Genomic DNA, 22,278 nt, shown 5'->3' on the forward strand with positions numbered 1-22,278 from the left:
TGCCTCGGTGCCTGTACCTTCTACAACATACCTGGTGGAATCGCATACCAACAGCTAGCATCTAGTGAGTACTTTAACTCTCAGTCTATCTCATCCATAATAACTCCTCGCTGGGAGACCTGCTGCGGAACCTCCTGACGTCATCAAGGAGAGAAGAGCTCCCTCTGCCGAGGTCCATGAGACTGCAACCACCGACTGCCTCACTACTGCCACCGCTGGTGGAGATCTTCAAGCTCTTTAAATAAAGAACTTTCCTGTGTTTTGTGTGTACGAGTCTAGCCCAGTGCTGTGGCTCCTCACGGGGCTCTTCCCCATGGGCGTGGTCATCTCCACAACACCCAAGGATCCACAAAACACACATTATCATAACAGATTGCTAACTCCATGGATCCGGCTCAGCTCACTGCGTTGCAGGCCATTCCAGACTGCACTGGAAGGACTGACCGCTGCTTTTAATCTACTGCATACACAGATGAACTCATCTTCCACCTCAGGTAAAGAAGCTAAACCGTCTGAGGTGACTGTCAAGACTACTGTGCCTCTAGCAGCTCCCACCCGCTTCTCGGGAGAAGTATGGAGATGCAGAGACTTCATTAACCAGTGCTGCATGCACTTTGCATTACAACCTGGCCACTTTCCCACGGTCTATGCCAAGATTACCTACTTTCTGTCTTATCTAGACGGACGAGCATTGTCTTGGGCCTCTTCAATGTGGGAGCGCGAGGATCCAATCCTTCATGACCTTGAAGGATTTCTTGAACTGTTTGTCAGTTTTCAATGATCCTGCCCGGTATACCATTGCAGGATCCTCTTTGGTTCACCTGAAGCAAGGGAACAAACCATTAGCTGACTTCGCTATCGAATTCAAAACACTGGCATCTGAATTATCCTGGGACCCGAGATGCCTGAAGACCCTCTTCTTTGAAGGACTGAACTCTCATCTGAAAGATGAGCTCACCGCTCGTGAGATGCCTGAGACCTTGACTGAACTAGTAAAATTGGCAACAAGGATCAATCGCCAACTTCGCGACAAGGTTCAAGAGGCCAAGACTCCCAGGAGACCCTTTCTGAGTGAAGTTCGAGTTAAGTCCACACCCAGGCCTGCTCTTCCGGTCCCAGCAGCTGGCGAAGAAGAACCTATGCAGTTAGGCCGCAGCCATCTGACTTCAAAAGAGAGAACGCCGCGGAAGAAATTAGGGCTGTGTATGTACTGTGGACAAGTTGGCCATGCTGTCCAAAATTGCCCTATATGTCCGGGAAACTGAGAGACCTAAGTCCTGCGGGAGGACTCTTCTTAGATCTCACCACTCCTTCTCCTCCACTCTCTCTTCCTGTATTCTTGATCTGTGGACCTTTTACAGTACCCTAGTGGACTCCGGGGCAGGAGGCAATTTCATTCTACAACGATTAGTGGAGCACCTACGAATCCCCACTTCCACTATGAAGCCTCCACTACTTCTTTCGTCCATCCAAGGAAAGCTCTTACCGGGTGAAGTAACACTATGCACCGAACCAGTCTATCTACGGACCGGTGCCCTCCATTCTGAGACCATCTCCTTCTTTGTTTTAGAGAAGGCCATGCATCCTATAGTACTGGGATTACCTTGGCTGCAGCAGCATATGCCTCAATTCAATTGGGCTACACTGGAACTGTCTAGATGGGGCCCAGACTGCCATGATAAATGCTTGATGGAAGTAACTCCGTTACCCTGTATGCCTACTACCCCAGTGATGCCGGGGTTGCCGCCTCAATATGCATCTTTCCAAGATGTCTTTTCAAAAGAAGCTGCAGATGTGTTTCCGCCTCACAGACCTTATGACTGCACTATTAATCTAAAGCCTAATACGAACCACCCAAAGGTAGAGTGTACCCCCCTGTCCGTGGCAGAAAATAAAGCCATGTCCAAATATATCCAGGAAAATCTCCAAAAAGGCTTTATAAGACCATCCAAGTCCCCTCCTGGCTCAGGCTTTTTCTTTGTGGGCAAAAAGGACTGTACATTACGTCCATGTATAGACTACAGGGGCCTCAATGAAATAATAAAGGATCGTTACCCCCTTCTTCTGATTTCAGAGCTATTCGACAGAATACAAGGAGCTCAAATCTTTTCCAAACTGGATCTGAAAGGAGCCTACAATTTACTTCGCATTCGAGTTGGCGATGAGTAGAACACGGCCTTTAACACTTGGGATGGTCACTTTGAGTATCTAGTGATGCCCTTTGACCTGTGCAATGCCCTGGCTGTCTTTCAAAATTTAACGAACGACATTTTCCGGGATCTCCTCTATAAGTGTGTTGTTGTTGTTGTTTACTTGGACGACATACTGATATTCTCGCAAGACATGACCACTCATCAGGAGGATGTTAAGAGAGTACTACAGAGACTCTGGGAGAACCACCTCTACGCCAAACTATCCAAATGTGAATTTCACAAGGAGTCAGTGCCTTTCTTAGGCTACATCATTTCTAATCAAGGCTTCCAAATGGACCCACAGAAGCTGGAGAGTATCAAGAAATGGGCATAACCCATCGGGTTAAAATCTCTCAGATGCTTCTTAGGGTTCACCAACCTCCATCAAGAATTACTCATCACTCACAGTACCACTTACAGCTATGACAAAGAAAGGTGCCAATGTTGCTAATTGGTCTCCAGAGGCTATAGCTGCGTTCCAGAAACTAAAAGATGCCTTTTCCAGCAAGCCATGTCTTCGACACCCAGACCCCTCCAAGCCTTTCATCGTGGAGGCCAATGCCTCAGACGTTAGCGTAAGGGCCGTATTAAGCCAGGCTGGTGATTCAAATGTTCCACAATCATGTTTGTTCTTCTCCCGCCGTTTCTCTCCTGTGGAGAAAAATTACGGAATAGGAGATAAGGAGCTTCTGGCTATAAAGATGGCATTCGAAGGAGCGCAACATCAAGTAACTGCCTTCACAGACCATAAGAATCTGGAGTACCTCCGCCACGCACAGTGCCTGACTCATAGACAAGTGAGATGGTCTCTGTTTTTCAACAGATTCAACTTTGTGCTCAGGTACAGCCCTGGAGATAATATCAGAGCTGACTCTCTATCTCGCTCATTCCTCTCCGAGGACATACCTGAAGAACTGCAACACATCATTGACCATATTGGCAGCTACCCACTCAGTACCTGCAGGAAAGACTATATCGTACCCAAGAACCTCAGAAAGAAGTTATTGGCTTGGGCCCATGACTCTAAACATTCAGGACATCCTGGTCAACGTAGAACCCTGTCTAAGCTTCAAACCTATTACTGGTGGCCCACCATGAAGGAAGACACATTTTCCTACGTCGCTTACTGCGCTAAACAGAAGACACTGCCGGGTCATCCATGGGGTCTACTCCAACCCTTGCCAGTGCCAGAAGAACCATGGAAACAAATTGCCACAGACTTCGTGGTCGATTTACCATATTCAGGAGGAAACACCATTTGGGTAACCGTAGATCAGTTTTCGAAGATGGCTCATTTTGTGGCTCTCCCAGGCTTACCCACTGCCATGGAGCTCGCCAAGCTATTCATCATGCACATCTTCCACTTGCATGGCTTGCCTAAGCACATAGTCTCCGATCGTGGAGCCCAATTCACGGCTAACTTCTGGAAGGCACTATGTAAGAAGTTCGATATTGCCCTCGACTTCACATCCGCATACCATCCACAATCCAACGGACAAACAGGATGAACAGGACTCTCAAGCAGTTCATTCGTGCCTACATGAACACTCGCCAGAATGATTGGAGTGAACTGTTGCCCTGGGCAGAATTTGCCATAAATTCTCATCCAGCAACATCCACTGGATCAACACCATTCGAAGTAGTCTACAGACGACTACCACTGCCACTTCCGTTAACAGTGTCGTCCCCGGCAGCTCAATCTACTGCCAAAGATATCCAACAACTTTGGACTTAGACAAAAGAGATGCTTACTAAACAGGACTTCAAGCAAAGAAAGGATACGATGCTCATCACTGCAAGGCTCCAGACTTCAAGCCTGGTGATAAAGTCTGGCTTTCCACGAAGCACTTAAGACTTAAACTTCCTTCAGCTTGCTTCGCTCCTCGCTTCATTGGATCATTTCCCATTCTCTGACGACTGGGCAATCTCACTTACAGTCTGAAGCTACCATCTATTTTAAAGATCCACCGTGCATTCCACGTCTCACTATTGAAGCCACTGATCCTTAGTGAGTTCTCCAACAAGATACCAGATGTTACACCTATTGATACAGAAGAAGACATCGAATATAAAGTAGACGCAGTTCTCGATGTGAGAAGACGAGGCAGAGTATGGGAATACCTCCTGTCATGGGAAGGGTATGGCCCTGAAGAAAACTCTTGGACACCAATGTCTAATATCCTGGATAAAGAGTTTTAGAATACGAAAGGATGACTAAAGATGTAAAAAAAAAAAAATGCAAGGAACCTAGAGGACTGAATTTCTAGTTTTTTGCCTATGCGACAAGTTGAAAATCCATTTTAGAAATGAAATATTTTCAGATACTCCTTTTCATCAGAACATAAAAGTCCATCAAGCCCAGCATCCTGTCTCCGACCATGGTCAATCCAGGTCACAAATACCTAGGACAGTAGTTCCCATAACAGGGGTCCACGAGATGTGAACTATGGGAGGAGTGGAGAAAGCCTGCTCCGCGCTGTGAAAGAGATCTTACAAGCTGCTGCATACCCTATCCCAATTTGGCCATGATAGAAGAGGCCCAACAGGCTGCAGCACATCCCATCCTGCCAGCAACCACAAATAAAGAGATCCGACAGGCTGCTGGCACACCCCATCCCGGAGGCCAAGAAAGAAAGAGAGAAGAGACTTTGCAGGCTATAGCACATCCCATCAGCCAGGAACCACAAAAAAAGAGGCCCGACAGGCCGCTGGTGGACACTATCCTGCTAAAGGCCAAGAAAGAAAAGTCCCAACGGGCCACCAGCTCACCCCATTCTGCGGGCGGCCTGAGTGGCAAGGAGATCATGCAATCCTCTGTCCCTCCCATAGACTCCAGGAAAAGAATGAGAGCATGTGGGTATGAAAGAGAGCATGTGTGTATGAGAGAGGGAGCATGCATGTGTGTATGAGAGACAAAAGCATATGTGTATGAGAGAAAGGGAGCGTGTTGGGGGGGGGGGGGTGAGAGAGCCTTTGAGAGTGAAAGCCTGTGTGTGTGAGAGAGTATACATGCTTAGATCTTTAGCTCTTCAATTGCAATTTTACAGGAATTGCAGATTGTACAATATTAGGCCTCTGCAATTTAAGTAGGGCCTTAACACTGATACCTGATAAATGCTTCAATAATAGTGAATCATGGTCCTCCATTAGTTTGTGGAGGACCATTGTTCATACTGGAATTGAATTATGTACATTATTTGATACAGAAATCTGGGGAAAAAAAAGTGGGCCCCCTTGCTTTTTTTTATTTCAGTATTAAAGTTTCTAAGTATTGCCTGTTGAAATTCATGTTATCGCTAACATTTTTGGCATGCAGCAGCCTGCACTGCCCTGTAATAATGCAAGAGGATGTCGAATCTCCCAACCCTGCTTACAGTGCCTTGCTTTGCAAACCCCGTTTTCCTGCAGCGGAATTTGCGCGTTCAGGTGCATTCGTGCAGGTGTTCTTTCTACTCCGAGGCAGGCCAGCGTGCCCAGGCTTATGATGAATGGTGGAAGATATCAGTTAATGGACGCAGTGTGAGACTGATTTTTGTTTGCTTAGTAGAAAACTACACAGATTCTGCATAGTGCAGTAGAGCGAGTGCTTGTTCAAATCTATTCAAGAACTTTGTCCAGAATTTAGTCCTAAATTATTCTGTAACTCAAAATAGAGACCTCGGCCAAGTGGCTGTCTATGTAATGTTGTTAATGTCTTGATGTTAGAGGCTGTATTTTTCTTTAATCTGACCAGAATATGACTAAGAGTTAAAAAAAAAAAACAAAAAACAGGCAGTAAGAGCAGACATGAGTCTTAATCGATGTGGTATATACATACCAGCCAGGAAGCCAGTGGAGAACTCCACCCAAATATTCAGCTAGCAGAGAAGATGAGTTTGAGTTTTCTTGAGTAGGCACAGATCCTTCTACAGAAAATGAATGATTATCTACAGGTATCTGTTTTTTTTCCTGTAAAGTTATTGAGTGATAAACTGGATTAAATACCCATCTTTTTGACTGGTGTGGATTTTAAATATGGATGCCAGGGCTCTTTAAGATGTAGCTACCCTCCAGGTACACTATAAAGGCTGCTGCAGGGATTTTTTTCTGATTTTGTTTTAAATGTGCTTCTTGCTAACTTCATGGCGTGCTCCCCAGCCCTTCTATTATCTGAAAGAGTAAATGATCAAGTCACATTTATCCACTCTATTCCACTCATGATTTTATAGATCTCTGCCATAATGGAATTCATCAATGAGAACAAATTTATCAATCAACATGATATTGATTCTTGTAACTCTAAAATTATGCTACAAAAAAAAGTGTGCTGTAACAAAAACTTCTTTAAACTTTACTGTTCTTTTTTTTTCTCTCTCTAGTGTCCCCGATGTATGCAATGTGACACAAAGTTCGACTTCATAACAAGAAAGGTCAGAAAAAACTTCTCCCACTGAGTGCAGGCGGAAGTTTGTCAGTTTTTTGCCTTGTACAGTAGAGTAGCGCTTATCCGGAATGGGTGGGACCAAGGCCAGTCTGGATAATGGAAATGTCCCCATATTAAAAAAAATAAAAATAAAAATTCCGGATAATGGAAGTTTTTCGGGCGCATGGAACCTTGCTTGGGGACTGCATTTTCTTTTTCTGGGTGTTCTGGGGTTGGGGGTGGGAATGGAGATTTCAGATAATAAGCCTTTTGGATAAAAGGAGCTCAACTGTACCGTTCTTTTTTTTTTTTTTTTTCTCCTCCAGTTCTTGAACGATCCCCTATGTGTCTCTGATATTAATGCTCCACCATTCTGAGCAGTACAAGACCTTTCTGTGGCCTGATCTCTCACGGCAATTACTTTGTAATGGTGCTTGAAATGGGAGCATCGGCCAGAAGCAGATTAATGTTCTCTCTAATTTTTATTGCACGGATGGCCTTTTGTGCTAGCGGCATGGAACGAAAGTATTTAAAGCAGCGGTACCTCCTACGTGTTGCAGAAATTAACTTCCCAGCGAGTAGGAGGCTGAGGAGCATTAAAGCTAGAATGCGGGAACCAGTTGAGCAATTAATTGAGCTCTGGGGAAATGCGCAGCAGCAGCTGTTTGCCACCCCCCCCCCCCCCCCAGATATTTGCAGAGAAAAGGTCGCTCATAAGCTTTTGAAGCAGCGATGGCTCAAGCTCTGGCAAAGCAAAGGAAGAATAGAACAAAAAGCAGCTCAAACCAGAGAGCTTGGCATCCCCGGCCTAAACGATGCCTGCACTGAGAGATTTCACCCGCGTGGAGGCATCTGTATTAATGCCATACCGCAGTGGTTATCTCACTGGTGGGGGGGGGAAGGGTGCCAGATGTTTGGCTAGATATAACTTTAAAGCAGTGTATTCTACTGCAATTTTAAAAATGAATTCTACATTTTTCGTGTGTGTGAGGGGGGACATGGGTGGGGGTTATGGCTAAAAGTATTACAAAGATGCCAGGGTAGGGGGTGGAGGGTGATGTGTAAAGTTTGGGAAACGCTGCCGTATTGTACCCCACGACCTCTTCCACTCCTGTGCTGAGACGCTCCTTTTGGCGTCCGCCGCGCTGGCATTGTGTGACTCTGGCTTCATCGCCAGCGATTAACTTGATGGGGGATATCGGCTGTAAGCAGCGGACAGGATATTACGTACAAATCGAGGAGTCGCGAGTAAAACAGCAGGAGTGTAACGCCCTCGCCAGCAGCTGCGCCAGCGTCGTGCGGTCGGCCTTTTTAACATCCTGGGGTGGCTGTTTCCACCTTTTTGTTAATTTTTTCAGGTAATGTATCAGAAGATCCAGAGAAACCCAGCACCATGTTGGTCTCTCAGGAAGGGTTGAGAGAGCCGAAGTGCTGCTGACTGCTGCCTGTACATTCTCGGGGGCCCAGATAAGGAGCCTTCTGAAAGCTTTGATGTTAACCCACCAGGCTGGTCTTTTTTTTTTTTTTCCATTTTTTATTAATGTACCAGGGAAAATATTTTTTCTCGTAGATAAGCAGCATGAATTAGCCATGTTGTATGGGATGTCCTCCGTGCCACTAGGTGGCGGAGCTCTCAAAGCTGAAAACTTATCTTTGACAGTGAGACGTGCCTGCTTGTATGATCCCGCGCCGCCTCAAGTCTCCTCAGTCTGTTTTTTTTCCACGTGACTGAGTGCGCGGAGCTCTTTCTCCTCACATTTTCTGTTAAATACAAAAAAGAAAAGAAGAAGAAAAAACAGAGCAGTTTCTTCGGACACAGAAGCACTACCTGCCTTCAGGAGAAGTGAATAAACCTTCTCTGGGCACCCCCCCCCCCCCCCCTCAGGGGCCGTCATATCGAGCCTCCTCGGTGGACCTCCCGGTTGACCCGGGCCGGCACCGAGCGGGGCTCTGGGGGTGGCGCTGCGTCTCTTATCAGAGGACCCACAAGGATACGTCGAAGTGATCGGGCGGCGCTGAGGCACTGAAGCATCTGTTTCACTCACCGATGCGCCCGCTGGCGTGTAGAAGCATTGGTGCGAGCTACCAGCGCATACGCCGGCGCGTGGATGTGCTGACCCGTGCGCCGAGGCATCGACGCGTGCGCCGAGGCCTGTGCTCCCAAGCCGGTGCAGGTGCCTCGACATATCATCACATGTGCATGGACGTCCAAAAAAAAAAAAGGAAAAGAACTGAAGCAGGCATACCGAGGTACCTACGCGTGCACGGAGGTGCTGGAGATCTAAGGCAGGCGCAGGTGCCACGAACACCGCCTGCGTGGGGGTGCCGTGCCACCGCAATAGGTGCGGGTGCACTGAGGACCCGACACATGCGTGGAGCGCTGAGACGACGCCGTCTCCATCTAGCTGAGATAAGAGCGCGTCCGCAGACAGTGGGATGCGTCCGCTGGTGTGCCAGCACGCCGCCGCGTCCCCCGCCTACTCAGATGGTCGGCACATCGAGCCACAACTGGCCAGCGTCAACCGATCGGCCCTGCATTCCGATGCCACCGCGTGCGTGCCTTTGGACGACCGAGCAGCTCCCTGACATAGTTGAAGCATCGTAGACAATGGTTCTGGACCGCCCAAGGATAATGGGTCTGGGAGTGGGCACACGCAGATCCTTCTTCCAGCGGTTGGTAAAAAAAAAAAGAGAGAAGAGAGAAGGGGTCTTCTTCTTCGGACACTGGCGGGGCTCAAGGACTTTTCTATGAGGACATGCATGGCCTTTGGGAGACATCCTGAGCTGGAATACTGCATGGCAACTTTCAGCTGGCATCATTGCACCCAATGGGCACTGCAACTCAGCCACGATCGCCCGACAGGACTTGATCACCCTGCAGTTGCCATCTGGCAGTCTTTCTCTGGTCGCCTGGCTCCCCTCTGCCGTCTTCCCATGTGGGAATTTTTCTCTGGGCACTCCTAGCTGTGTGGTTGGGTTTTCCACGGGATGTTTTTTCTCACACCCTGCTGCACAGCGGTGTGACCGAACTCTCTTTTGGCGGATCCGTCTCATTAACTTCCAGGAACAGAGGGACACAGCCTCGACGTGGGAACTTGTGCAGTCCATGTCCCGTACAGCAGATGTTTTGAATCCTACAGTGTATTCCCGATACCCGGGTGTTGCCGTCTATTGGAACCAGGCTGGGAGTGTCCCCCTCCTGAGGACATCAGGCTTCCTATCAAGTAGACCTTAAAAAAAAAAAAAAAAAGGAAAATGCGTGGTCAAGAATGTGCAAAATCTGATCTTCATCCAGTGCCCCAGGCACGGGAAAGGTATATCCCAGCCCTTTCAATGGAAGGGCACGCCAATACACAGTACTGCATACGACACTTGAGAACCACATGGTTTGTGGGGCGCAGTCTTCCACGCAGGTCTCCAGTCTCTGAAGCCTCTGTCCTAAGGCACTCGATATTGCATGCTACATGTCATAGCTGAAACTTCACGATACCTTCTTCAATTTTATGAAGATTTAGATGTTTTCAGAGAAATCTACCACCAACAACATGACCACTGGTTGCTGTCCTTCCATACGGACGAGGAAAGCTGTACTATTAACTGGCGAACCATCTTGTCTTCCTAACATTCTTATGGGTGACAAGCTGGCGAAAAAAAAAAAATTGAGGTTCTGGGGTAAAGTAACACCTAGCGATAGAGCGATGAACCCTAAGTAAAAAAACAAAAAAAAACCAAACCAGGTTTCAATTCCAACCCGGAAATTACCAAGGGAAGATTGCCTCTCCCTCTCGAGTATTGCATGTGTGAACAACCTTTCTCACCTATGGAAACGAAAAATAAAGGTCAGGTCTCTGTCCGTGGAGGATTCACCAAAATCATATTGCCGGACGATTTTTTATCTATATTGTCTTACCGACGATATTGGTTTTTCCTGACCCACTGGTGTCCACTTCAACCTTCCCATTCACAGGGGAAGCGGTGCTCCATGAGCCATCAAGTTTCCTAAAACTCCCTATTCCCACTTTTTGGTAGGAAACTGGCTCACCCAATTCTATCCCGGGAAACAGGTCAATCGATCTTTACTCTCGACGTAATATGGAGGTACACTCTCTCAGCTTCTTTCTTGCTGCACCTGTACTGCCGGGCCCACTGCCATCTGCACTGCAGGCTTCTGCTACGGGAGACCAATCATCTCCTTCCACAGTGGTATGCTCTCCAGCCTCCACTGCGGCTACTCATGACATGGAGTGTGGTGGCCTGCGTCAAACCCAAACCTTTGTTCTCTCAAAGGATACCCAATGAAGAGCAGCTCCTCGGCACCACAAGTTTTTGGTCGCCAAGAGTTCTGTGGTGGTACTACCACATCCCTTTCGTCGACATGGCATCCAGATATAAACGTAGATATATAGATATATATTTCCTACCTGGAGGGCTGCTGGCGGATGGCTGCTAGCCAATCCACACTGGGACCGATCTTCCCATGCACTTAGTCGTCTTCTTGCCTGATCCACTCTGCTCGCGTGCGCAGAATCCTATCAGCGACACACACAAGGCTTTGCAGTTCATCGTGAACCCCCTTTTTCAATCATTCAGACAAGAAGCCTCCTTCGGCCCGAACGCAGGCCCTGGCAAAGCGTTTTGATCTCACTACAGGCAACCACCAAAAACGTCAACCCGACAAGTCCCACCATTCTGGGTTGCAGGACATCCTCATTCTATCTCACACCGCATACGTGTCCACATGTACCATTCACACTGGACCCAATGGAGTCAGTTCTTCATATTCCCTCTGCTGCCGGCTCCCTCCCTCCCCAGATGCTGCAGAGACTCGAAGTGATGGCGAGACACAGCGCCGTTGCCTGCGGGCTTACCCCATCCCACATGATGCGCCAATCCCATGGCAACAGTCCCCTATTTCAGCCACAAACGGATTCATAGGCAGACCCACTTGCAGCGGGCACGACACATTGCACGCCCGGAGGTTCGAGGCCCGACGCACTCTTCGGACATTCGGGTGAGTCCTTTGTGGACTCATCCTTGTACTTCACCACAGAGGGTCTGTCGGGTTCCGGATTCCCTGCGGAGCTCCAGTGGGAATCCTTGAACGACTGGGAAAGGGGATCCATTTCCCTGCATTCCCTTTTCTACCTAAGGTTAATAACTTCTCAACATGCCACTTTACTTTCCATACTCTCGACTGAGTACTTCAGATGCCCAGGAAAAGAAAAAAAAGGAAAGATGCACTATGTGTTTCTTCCCATCTCGACCTCTTCGTCTCTGAACAGCACAATATACTCGCCCCCCTTTTTGCTGACACTACCCAACCGCCCGTCCTCTCTCACAGGTCGGAGTAGTCATAGACTGCGGAAAAATCTACTCTTATTGCCAGCCTTCCCAGAACTATCCAGACCTACATTGTAGATTGTGCCAAACCTAAGTCTAACGCTCTGGCATCAAACCAAACACTGATCCCTCTGAAAAACATACACCTTCTCGCCCAGGCGGTAATTGATGCACTGCTTCACCCTTTGAGATAAAACAACTCAGATCCCAGATCCTAGATTCTTCCTGAAGCTTGGAGTCCTTCTGCTTTCGTGGCAGAGCACACACTCCTTCCCATACACTGCAAAAAAAAAAAAAAGAAAAACCACACGGCACCTTCAGTGTTTTTTTTGCTATCTGCTCGGATCCACCAGACCGTCTCCAGTCTTCCACCACCTCCTTGCCGGAGCCCTCTGATCAGCTTCGGCTCGGGCGTACCTCAGCATCATGGCCCCTGCCATTTCCCCTCCAGATTGTCTCTGCTTTTTGCCCCCCCCCCCCCCCCCCCCCCTCCGGGTTCAAGTCAGGGATCTTGCATTTCCTGTTGTGACCCGAAAACCTATAATTCCATGGGCATAAATGGTTCCAGCACATTCATGCTCCCACCATGGAAACCCTACACACGTCTCACCTCATGTCCCTCACCAGAAGGATGCCTTTTCTTTTGCCTCCACCTCCGCCAGGCACATTGGCGACCTGCAACCCATCTTGGGCTAACCCTCCTGTCGATTTCACCATGACAGGGTTGCGCTCTGAGTGCATCCCACCTTCCGCACACAGATGCTTGTCGGCTTCTACATCAACCAATCCATCGCCTCCTGGGTTTTTACCCAAAACCTCGAGCCTACCAGGGCGAGCTTACCCTCCATACGCTAATTTGTAACCAAATATTCGTTTTTTCACAACATCACAATCCTTCTGACTACAGAGCCCCACAGCTCTGCGTCTCCTTTAACCCGAACGCCCGAGACCGCCTATCTTCAATGACGCTCTCTTGACGTGACTCTCGAATTGCTTTTCTCTTCTGTCCAACAGAATTCAGAGACCCTGTTTATAGCCTATTTCGCACACCACGTCCACGCTGTACTTGCTTCACTGGGCCATATCCATGAATAACCTACCCTAGTATTTGCAACACAACCCCAGGGTCCTCACTATTTTGTTAACCTTCCGCTACTGCTGCGAGCAGTCTGCGATTGAGATACACAGAACAGACACAGTTCTCGAGTAGCACATATATCTGAACCACTATGACAGTACCCTCATAAAACTGTCCGCCTATGGTCTACGCCTTGAGCGCATTTTTTCCTGGTTACATCAGGGATACGTTATATCAGCTATATGCGCTCAATACATTAGCTGGGGACTCTCATACAGCATGGCTAATTCATGCTGCTTATCTACGAGAAAAAAGCAAGTTTGCTCACCGTAAACGGTGTTTTCCATAGTTAGTAGATGAATTAGCCATGCTGACCCTCCCGCCTCCCCAGACAGTTTTTCACTTAGCATCTCATCTTGCTTTGATACAGACTGAGGAGCTTGAGGCGGCGCGGGATCATACAAGCAGGCACGTATCACTGTCAAAGATAAGTTTTCAGCTTTGAGAGCTCCGCCACCTAGTGGCACGGAGGACATCCCATACAGCATGGCTAATTCATCTGCTGTCTACGGAAAACACCGTTTATGGTGAGCGAACTTGCTCTTCTTTTCACATTACCCCTTTAGCCAAGTCCTTGCTTGAAAAAGTTTGCAGCAAGGTGGGGAGCGGCTTTTTCCCAGCTGCTGAATCTAGTGCTTTGGTTAGCCGGTGATCCCTGGGTAATCCTCGTGCAGAACCTCACCTGGGACTGACAGGCCCTTTAGTTAGTTCGGGCCGATGAAGAAATAGCATCCGACTGCCAGGCAGCAGTGACGCATGCATGTGTCTGTTCTGAAGAGTCTCCAATGTCTGATTTTCTGGGGAATTTGCTTTTGTTTTGCCTCTAAAGCTGCCTGTTGACCAGGAAGATCTCCAGGCGTGTGTTGGGAATAGCTTTGGTTTGCTGGAGACTGCCTGGAGTGCTGAATTGCACAGGCAGTCTTTTTTTTTTTTTCTTTGTCCGTCACGCCATAGAAGGCGTTGTGAATGTGCCGCGGCGTGCTCTCTCATTTCTCTGTCGTGTTAACATGCTGCTGTTGTCTTTTCTGTGGCCAGCACCACTGCCGGAGGTGTGGGAAGTGCTTCTGCGACAAGTGCTGCAGTAAGAAGGTGCCTCTGCCCCGGATGTGCTTCGTGGACCCTGTGCGGCAGTGCGCCGAGTGCGCCCTCGTCTCGCAGAAGGAGACCGAATTCTACGACAGGCAGCTGAAGGTGCTTATGAACGGTGGGTAGCATTTTCCATGGGGGCCGGGTGCGCCACAAACTTTTCATATCTAAACACTATGGCGAGTCCTTCCCTGTTGCCACGAGTCCCTGCTCTGTGGCTTTGAACTTTTGCTCAAAGGCAGAATTTAACTTGATGACACTTAAGTGATCTTGGACATGAATTCCCTGTACCAAATTGAATTGTGCTTTAAACAAAGCACCTATTATTCAAATATATATAACCTCTTGTAGTCCTAGCATTTGTAAAACAATGTCAAATTCATTCTCCCACAAGGAAATGCACTATATATAGGGACCTTGTGTTTTCAGTTTTTTTTTTCTCATGAATTTATCTGTTTGACAGCAAGAACAAAAACAGGAGAAATCCGTGGGAAAAAATGAGTCATTTTTATGGGTAAATATAATTTTTGCATTTTTTGTAATAGATTGATAAAACTCCCAGGAAAACTAAAAGCAGAACACGAAGGTCCCTAACTATAAATCATTTCATTGTATATACCACCCTCTGTTTAAAACTGGATTGTATTGTTATAAAAAAATCTTGTAAGATGGAGCTTTGAGCTAGTCCAGTGGCCTGATGGGGGAGTGGGCTAGTGCTTGCTTAAAAGTTAATAGTCAGGTTTCAGATCTCGGTGCCATTGACTAGTGAGGCAGCAACTCATGATAACGGTTCTAGTGCGACACTGCAAGTCCTCTCACTCTGCAAAATGTTTACCCGGATGTTCCAGCATTTTCTGTTCCACGCAATGCACCCGGACCGTGCCGCAGTGAACATGGCTCAGTGCTACAGCACATGTGCATGCATGCAGGCCGAGCTGTTCTTCAGACCACACTGCAGCGGTTGCTGAGTGCTTCAAGGGACACAGAGTACCTGTACACGACCCAAACAGGATGCTGTCTTCCCACAAGTACCACTGGACACAAGAGCCATGAACTTCCACCAAGTAAAGAATACAAGAAGGCTCGCACTCTTGTCAGCATAAGCGACCTGTGGAGTTCTGTTAGCATGCTGTTCATCACAAGCAGTAAATACAGTGTGAAGACTGCCTGTGTCGTGTGCTCCTCCATCTGAGCCTGAGACCCTCTCAAAGCACAGGAGCTGTTGCTGAACAGTGTTGCATCAGTATAAATTACTGGGCAGGGCCGAAGCTGTTCTGGTTTATAGTTCCTGTGAGGACACACGTGTGTGCACGGCCCGTGAAGTACAATGCTTGCTGTGGCTCTGCCACGGACAATCTTTCGGCAAACTTTTCTGCTGTTGCACTGGATTTTATTTTTGTACCACCTTGGGTTTTTTTTTCATTCTAACTAGTCTGTAAGTTATTGAGGGTAAATGTTCTTGCGCGTCTGTGAATTTCTACAGTGGGCTTCTTGTGCTCAAGTTCCAGGTCTTACGCAAGCCGTATTGGTTACAAGAGTTCTCACCACCCAGCAGCAGTTCTTTTCATAATAATTTCAAATGGCAGCACACGATCTGCGTTTTCAGATTGGTGACATGGCTTCTGTGTGCCGACTATGCCATTCGTTGACCAGGCTTGTTGGATGCTCTTGCCGGAGGATTGGATGCATTAGGGCACCTGAAGCTTAGGAGTCCAATAATTGCTCTTCTAAGCCTTATGTTAGACTTTTAAAACAAGCTTAGACTCTACTAAAATTAGGTTTTAAATGTCAAGCAGAAAAGAGAAGAATGCTAGAGGTATGATGGGTCATCAGTGTCTCTATTGTAAGGAACGTAACATGGCTTCAGGCACAGTAATGTTACCAGCACTTTACTTTGTTCTCTTCTCTCCTCCCTCTTGAAATGTTTTGTCTCTTCATTATTCAGTATAGCTTCTGTGCTGTATACAAGCCCGACGGTTCCCCAGGAGTGAAAATTTCCCCTGTGCCCGCTGCTGGCCCGAGCCTGGAAGGAGCCGTTGCTGCGGCACTCCTGAGTGCACCTGCAAACAGAGAAGGGAGGCCGGAAGGAGGCTACAGAAGGGGAAAAAATACAAATAGATCAAAGAGAAGATTTAAGATCAGAGAAGAGGAAAAACTTAAAATATAATAAAAGGAAAACTTTTTGGTCCAACAGGTTGCTGGCATCTTTGCCCCCTTTCAGCTCTGGATTGAGCTGGTGTCTGATCCTCGGTGAATAGACTTGCACGGGGGGGAATGGAAGAACGTTTCGCCACCAGCCTTTGTGGCTTCCCCGAGCCTGTGGTTGCTGGCCTTGGGGAGGCAGTGACTGAGAGGATGGTTCCGCCCCCTCAGCTGTGAATTTGCCCCTCGGAGCCTGCTGTGAGAAGGCCCGGGGGATGCTGTAATCAAGATGGAAAAGGCTGAGTTTGTATTGTTGGGGATTTAGCCCACACCTCAAGAAGATCAAATACAAAGTCTCTTTTTTCACATTTGCTGTAAACCGCTTTGGGCTCGAGTTTCATGAAGGCAGTATAGAAGTGTATAATTTTATGTGTTAAATTCAGTACAAATTTAAAATGTACAGCATTTTTTTGGTCTGGTTGTTTATGCTGATTGGCTGAGGGTTTTCTACCTGTTAATTGTGGTTCCACTCTTTGGGGCCGATGTATTGATCTGGACAGGACCTGGCAGCAAAGAACTGCCACTTAGCAATGCTGGCACATTTTAAATACTTTGATGCAAATGACTTCTATGAGAAATCACTCGCATTTTTTTATTTTTCCTCCCCACCTCAAGTAGGTAGAATATAAGTTTTGCAAAATCCCACTTGTGACGTTTTTCAGACACAGTTTTGCTAATACTGAATTGCTAATGAGCTGAGTTTGCAAGACGTCACCACATTAGTGATTTAGCGTAATTTTTTTTTTCCAAATTGGCTTGGCAATGCTAAATTGCATGCATTAAAATTTTACAAGCAGGCCTATGGGCGCGGTTCACCATTTTCACATGCGCAGGCCCGTTTTCCGAAGCATTTTGTAGCTTAGTATAGCGGCTTCTTGCTTTGCTGGCTAAACTGAAATACGGCCTGCTGCATCCTGAAAAGGAGAAAGCAACTTGAAAAGAAGCTGGGACTTTTCTTGGAGTGCCTGCCTCTCGCCCACCGCTGCCCCTCCTGGAGAGCTGCACTGGTACAGCAGGTGCTGAAGGTGAGGAGCCCTGGGCGAGGGAGAAAGTACCCATGAGCTTAACAGCCCTGGCGAGTTAAAAAGGGCCAAGAAAGGCATTTTGTTTTGACCTGCAGCTTCTGGGACCATTTTTTTTTTTTTTTTTTTAATCAAAGCAGTTTTTGAATATTAAAGTTTGTGTTTGTAATGTGCAGGTGCAACATTCTTTGTGACTGCAGAAACAACGGAAAAATCGGAGACCATGGTTTGTCGACTTTCCAATAACCACAGGTGAGCATTGGCGGAAATAACCGAAGCTGTAGGTTTTGGGATTAGGTAGCGCGCTGGGTTAATGCATTAGGCCTTCAGCTCTTGATGGATCCAGGCAGGGGCCATTATAAATTGAAAACAGGCTTGTAGGTATCATCCTAATGACCAGGGATACTTGTCCATAGTACGGTACTGCATAGTAGAGGCCATGCTAGAGGATACTGCAGCCGAAAAAATCGGGTCCTCGCTTCCCCGCACGACGCACATGTCAATGCGCGCGGCATAAAGGGAAAAGCGCGCGAAAACGCTGAGTGGCAAGACCCCCTCCGGAGCCCCTGGGCTAAGCGCGGCAGGCCGGGGCTGAAAATGAAATCAGAAACTCAACTCTAACCCGTCACCGATGGGCTGTGAGATTCCAGAGCGTTTGGTGTTTGCTTTGAAGCTCTCTCTTCCTTATTTTTTTTTTTTTTTTACTGAGCAATAGAAAATAAAAGCCCCCTTCAGAAAAGTACAACTTCTCTGGTATACTGACTGGGGGGGGTGACCGGCCCACCGGTAAATTCTCCCCCAGCCACTCAGGGAACCTAAATTCCAGGTACCAGTCTTCAGGGCACTGCCCTACCTGGCCTGCCACCAAATATGCCGCAGCTGCGCTAGCGCCAAAAGAAGAGAAGTGAAATAAATGTTTTTTTGGTTTTTTTTTAAATAGAAAGAGTGAGAAACCCTGATGGAAAAACCAATTAGTCTAGTCAGAGGAGTTAGGAGCAAACCTGTGCACCAAAAGAGAAATTTGCGAAGGATCAGGACCGCAGGTTATGCCTCTCAATCTGCTGGAGTCGGAGATATACTGGGGGATCGCAGGTGGCACACCAGGGTATATGGGAGGTGCCTTTTCAGTTTCTCTCTGACTCCATCTGCTGGAAGGGAGGCAGATACTGGAAGGGATACTGCAGCCAGAATTTAGTAAAGATATTTAGATATACATAATGGCCGGGTCCACGGGCCACCTACCCAGAAGCACAGGTGCTATCGATCAGGACAAATCGATTTCCCTGTACGTACCAGGATCAGTCCAGACTGCTGGGTTGTGCCTCCCCGCCAGCAGATGGAGTCAGAGAGAAAACTGAAAAGTGCCACCTGCGATCCCTCAGTATTTTCTCTGACTCCAGCAGATGAGAGACATACCCTGCGGTCCTGATCTCTGTTCCCTTGGGGCCTTGCCCCACCAGGTTTGAATCTTTAAAAAAAAAAGATAGATAAATATGGAAGGCTTCAATGCAGCTTTAACGCCTGTGACTGGGTCATTTAAAAAAAAAAAAGAATATCTGAGTTGTCAAGAGAGTTTCATTTCATAGAAACTGAACACTTTTCCAACCATTACTCTTTTCTTTATATTTTCCATTCATTCTGTCTAGGTGTCTGTTCTTGGACGGAAACAGTCATTATGAAATAGAATTTGCTCGGATTTCAACAGTTCAGATTCTTACAGAAGGATTTACACCGGGAGGTAAAACATGTAATACTATAACTCTCCTCTGGTGAAACTCATAGTGGATGTAAGAATTGCTAAGTATATTTATGAAAATTATAAATATGCGAATCCCTACAGAATGACCATCGTGAAGTAGGTGAATGCTTTTATTTGGGCTCTGTTGGCGCAGACGGTAAGATGGAAGGATAGAGGAAGCACTGCTGGGTTGTATAAGAAATCTGCGCTACCTTCAGGGGCGCCTATTAGAGAGAGTGGGAGTGTTGCATTTCAGCTCCTTATTAAGTCAGGTTTTTTTTAACCCCCTTTTGCTAAATGCTTTCATGAGCGGTCCTTAAAATGTAAGGCAGACAGGAGGGTGCTGAAATTGTACCCCTGATGCACTCCATACGATATATCTACCGGAAGTAATAAAATCTGGATGCAGCCATTGGTGCGATTTCTTGGGACCTGCTTGCTTATTGCACTAGAACCGGTAGACGTGAAGATAAGTCACTGTGCCTCTGTCATAACCGCTTGGCTTTTTTTTTTTTTCCTTTTGTGCAATGCTAAATCAAATCCTCATTACCATTAAAATCAAACTGTTAACGTATTACCTGCTTTGTTGGCAGATCCGACGGTAGAGTCCCGTGCTGCCGACTTCAGTGTCCTTTTTAATGAATGTGTGTTTTGTTCTGTTCCCTGACCGGCCTTTTTAATGAATCCGTTCTTTTCACTGCTGGCCTTCCTGACGGATAGAGAAAGACATTCACACTTACACCAGCCTACTGGAAAGCCAATACATTACGGAAGGTCAGAGATGGCACCGTGTGTTTAGCCCTCGCAGCATGCTGTTTGCCACCCCCGTTCCCCGACATACCCCACCTGCAGTTGTTTAAGAGGCTTGCCTTTGCTTCCCTTTACTGCTGTCTTTCAGTCTAGGGTTGGCGTTTTTGCCACGGAACTTTGCATGTTGCTGCGCTCGTAACAGATCCAGCATGTCCAGTCTGCGAGAAGGGAATTTTGCAGCATGTTTTGATAGGAATAATTGGGAAGACTTTCTCATTTTAAAAAGCAGTAAAACACTAAGGATCCAGCGCTCCCAAGTTCTTTCTAGATTTGTAAGTGGGACGGCTGAGCATTGTGGTCCTTTCAGATGGCTGTCATTGCTTAAAATCTGAACTACTGTGATTTCAAGAAGATTTAGCATTAAGAAGTGACAAAACTCCCGCATGTGTACTACTTTTATATTTAATTCTGGGCCTTCCGCCCCTAACATAGCAAGATCATAGAGCATTGAAACCAGTGCTTCATGAAACTGTGCTTCTCTGGGAGAATAGGTTGTGGAAGGCAAACGTCTTAAATACTGAGCTCTGCGCTTGCATTGTCGTGCTAAGTCTGTGACTCCTCGGTGAGCATTAAGATGTCATGTGCAAAACGTGTTTCTGTGCGTGCTTTGTGGCGAACGTAGGGAGCACTCTCTGCTTCAGCGATCAGATGACTGGCGCTGAAGCAGAAACAAAGGGGGGACTGACTGCTGCACTGGCTCTCAGGCCCAAGGTTCGACAGATCTGTGTCTGCATGTAGAGGGAATGGTGTACAGGGTAACACGTGCATCTCTTCTCTCGTGCGGCCCAGCTCCTTGTACAGGGGCCTGAGCAACATGGAGGTGAGTAGGTATTTAATGGGAACAAAAGAATCAATGCTTTATACAACGGTTCTGCTTGCCTAATCCCACCTAATTTGTGGCCAGAAGGAAAATTTACAGCAAATCTAAGTGCCCATAAAAAGAAGTGTCGGATAGTAATTTTTATTTTTTTTTTAGCAGTAGCAATGTAAGTTTATTCTTGCATAGCCTAGAAAGTACAGCGGCTTGACGTGGCAGAAAGGAGCTTTGCTGGCTGACGTCAACTTTTTTCAGTAGATACATTTTTACTTTTTTGGCTGGAGGTGTTCCCAGGGTGCGGTAAAATTTCAGCCAGGGTGTGCAGATATTCATCATACAGCGGGTAAACTTTCATAGTATGTCCTCAGGTAATCTGGGAAAAGCTGTGTGTGTAACTTTATTCAGGGATATTCAGCGGCAGACTTGAGGGGGCGAGATCTGGATAAAGTTACACCCACAGCCTTACCTTGCTTGCCAGCTCTCTGGATATTGACCTCCCGCTGATCCGGTTTCCCTTCACTGCTCAAGTCCTTAATGGCTGATCTCTCTTATAATTAAAGTCAGGCAGCCCTCATAAACATGATCGTCAAGGCCCTGATTTCCTGCAGCAAGGCTTTAAAAATTCTGCAGCAATTTTGGGACACATTTTGCTTTTATTTTAAATTAACTTAACAGGTACAAACATTACAATTTTTTTGGACAATTCTAGTTTTAAAGATTTGTATTACAATACATTTTCCAAACTTGGCCTATGCAACTATCTAATTTCAAATTTGTGTAATGTTTGTTTGTTTTTGTTTTTTTTTTAACTGTCTCCTGTTTTTCTTTACTTACTTTTTTTTTTTTTCTTCAGTCTTCTTCCTCTCAGTCTCCCCCACTCTCATCCTGCTTTTCAACTGCATCTCTCCCCCACAAGGCTGCTGCTGACTCCCTCTCTCCCGAAGCCTGCTCCTTTCCCCAGAGGAGACTCGTTCCCGCCTTCTCTTTATACCAGATTGCTTTCAAGTGACTCCTACCTCCCTGCTGCTACTCCTGTTGGCCTGGCAGCAGGGAGACTCTATTGTGAGTGAGCAGAGTTGTTGCAGAACTCCCATGGGGGCTGGCATGCAGCAGCACTGGCCGGGAGGCTGGAGGTAGACATTTAGTTGCTACAGCATCACAAACTTGCAGTGACTCCATGATCAATCTCCTACAGATCTCCAGCAAAGAGTTTATTCTGTCACAGGAGAGTGGGGTCTCCAATTTGTTTTGTACAGTGTAATACTTTTTTGCATGACTAGCAATAGTGTAAACATGCACTCTGTCAAGGTGAATGGTTTAGGTCAGCGATATTGACTCTTAGCTCTCGGGTCAGGTTTTCAGGATATTCTTAATGAATATTCATGATAGTTGCATGCACTCTGCCTTCAAAATCTTGCATGAGCCATCCATTATGTCTGGGGATTTCTAACTGAAGGGAGGAAGCTGTGGCCCTGGTTCTGGGGAGATGCTGACCTAGGCGTCATAGTGGATAATACTTTAAAATCGTCGG

General features: G+C 47.0%; 1 protein-coding gene across 2 annotated transcripts in view; it reads left to right on the forward strand.

The window, feature by feature from the left end:
• The window catches only part of ZFYVE21 (zinc finger FYVE-type containing 21), a 61,116-nt gene that overhangs the window by 15,970 nt on the left and 22,868 nt on the right, over positions 1 to 22,278 (forward strand). Inside the window, exons 2-6 of one of the 2 annotated variants that reach the window (XM_029598047.1) lie at positions 6,551 to 6,601; positions 14,108 to 14,276; positions 17,559 to 17,634; positions 19,029 to 19,120; positions 19,841 to 19,894. In XM_029598047.1, the coding sequence (XP_029453907.1) occupies positions 6,551 to 6,601; positions 14,108 to 14,276; positions 17,559 to 17,634; positions 19,029 to 19,120; positions 19,841 to 19,894 (442 nt within the window). The remainder of the gene's footprint in view (positions 1 to 6,550; positions 6,602 to 14,107; positions 14,277 to 17,558; positions 17,635 to 19,028; positions 19,121 to 19,840; positions 19,895 to 22,278) is intronic. The other variant, XM_029598049.1, reaches the window with a different exon arrangement.

Source organism: Rhinatrema bivittatum, chromosome 4 (genome assembly GCF_901001135.1).
Source record: "Rhinatrema bivittatum chromosome 4, aRhiBiv1.1, whole genome shotgun sequence".
NCBI classification, from domain to species: Eukaryota; Metazoa; Chordata; class Amphibia; order Gymnophiona; family Rhinatrematidae; genus Rhinatrema; species Rhinatrema bivittatum.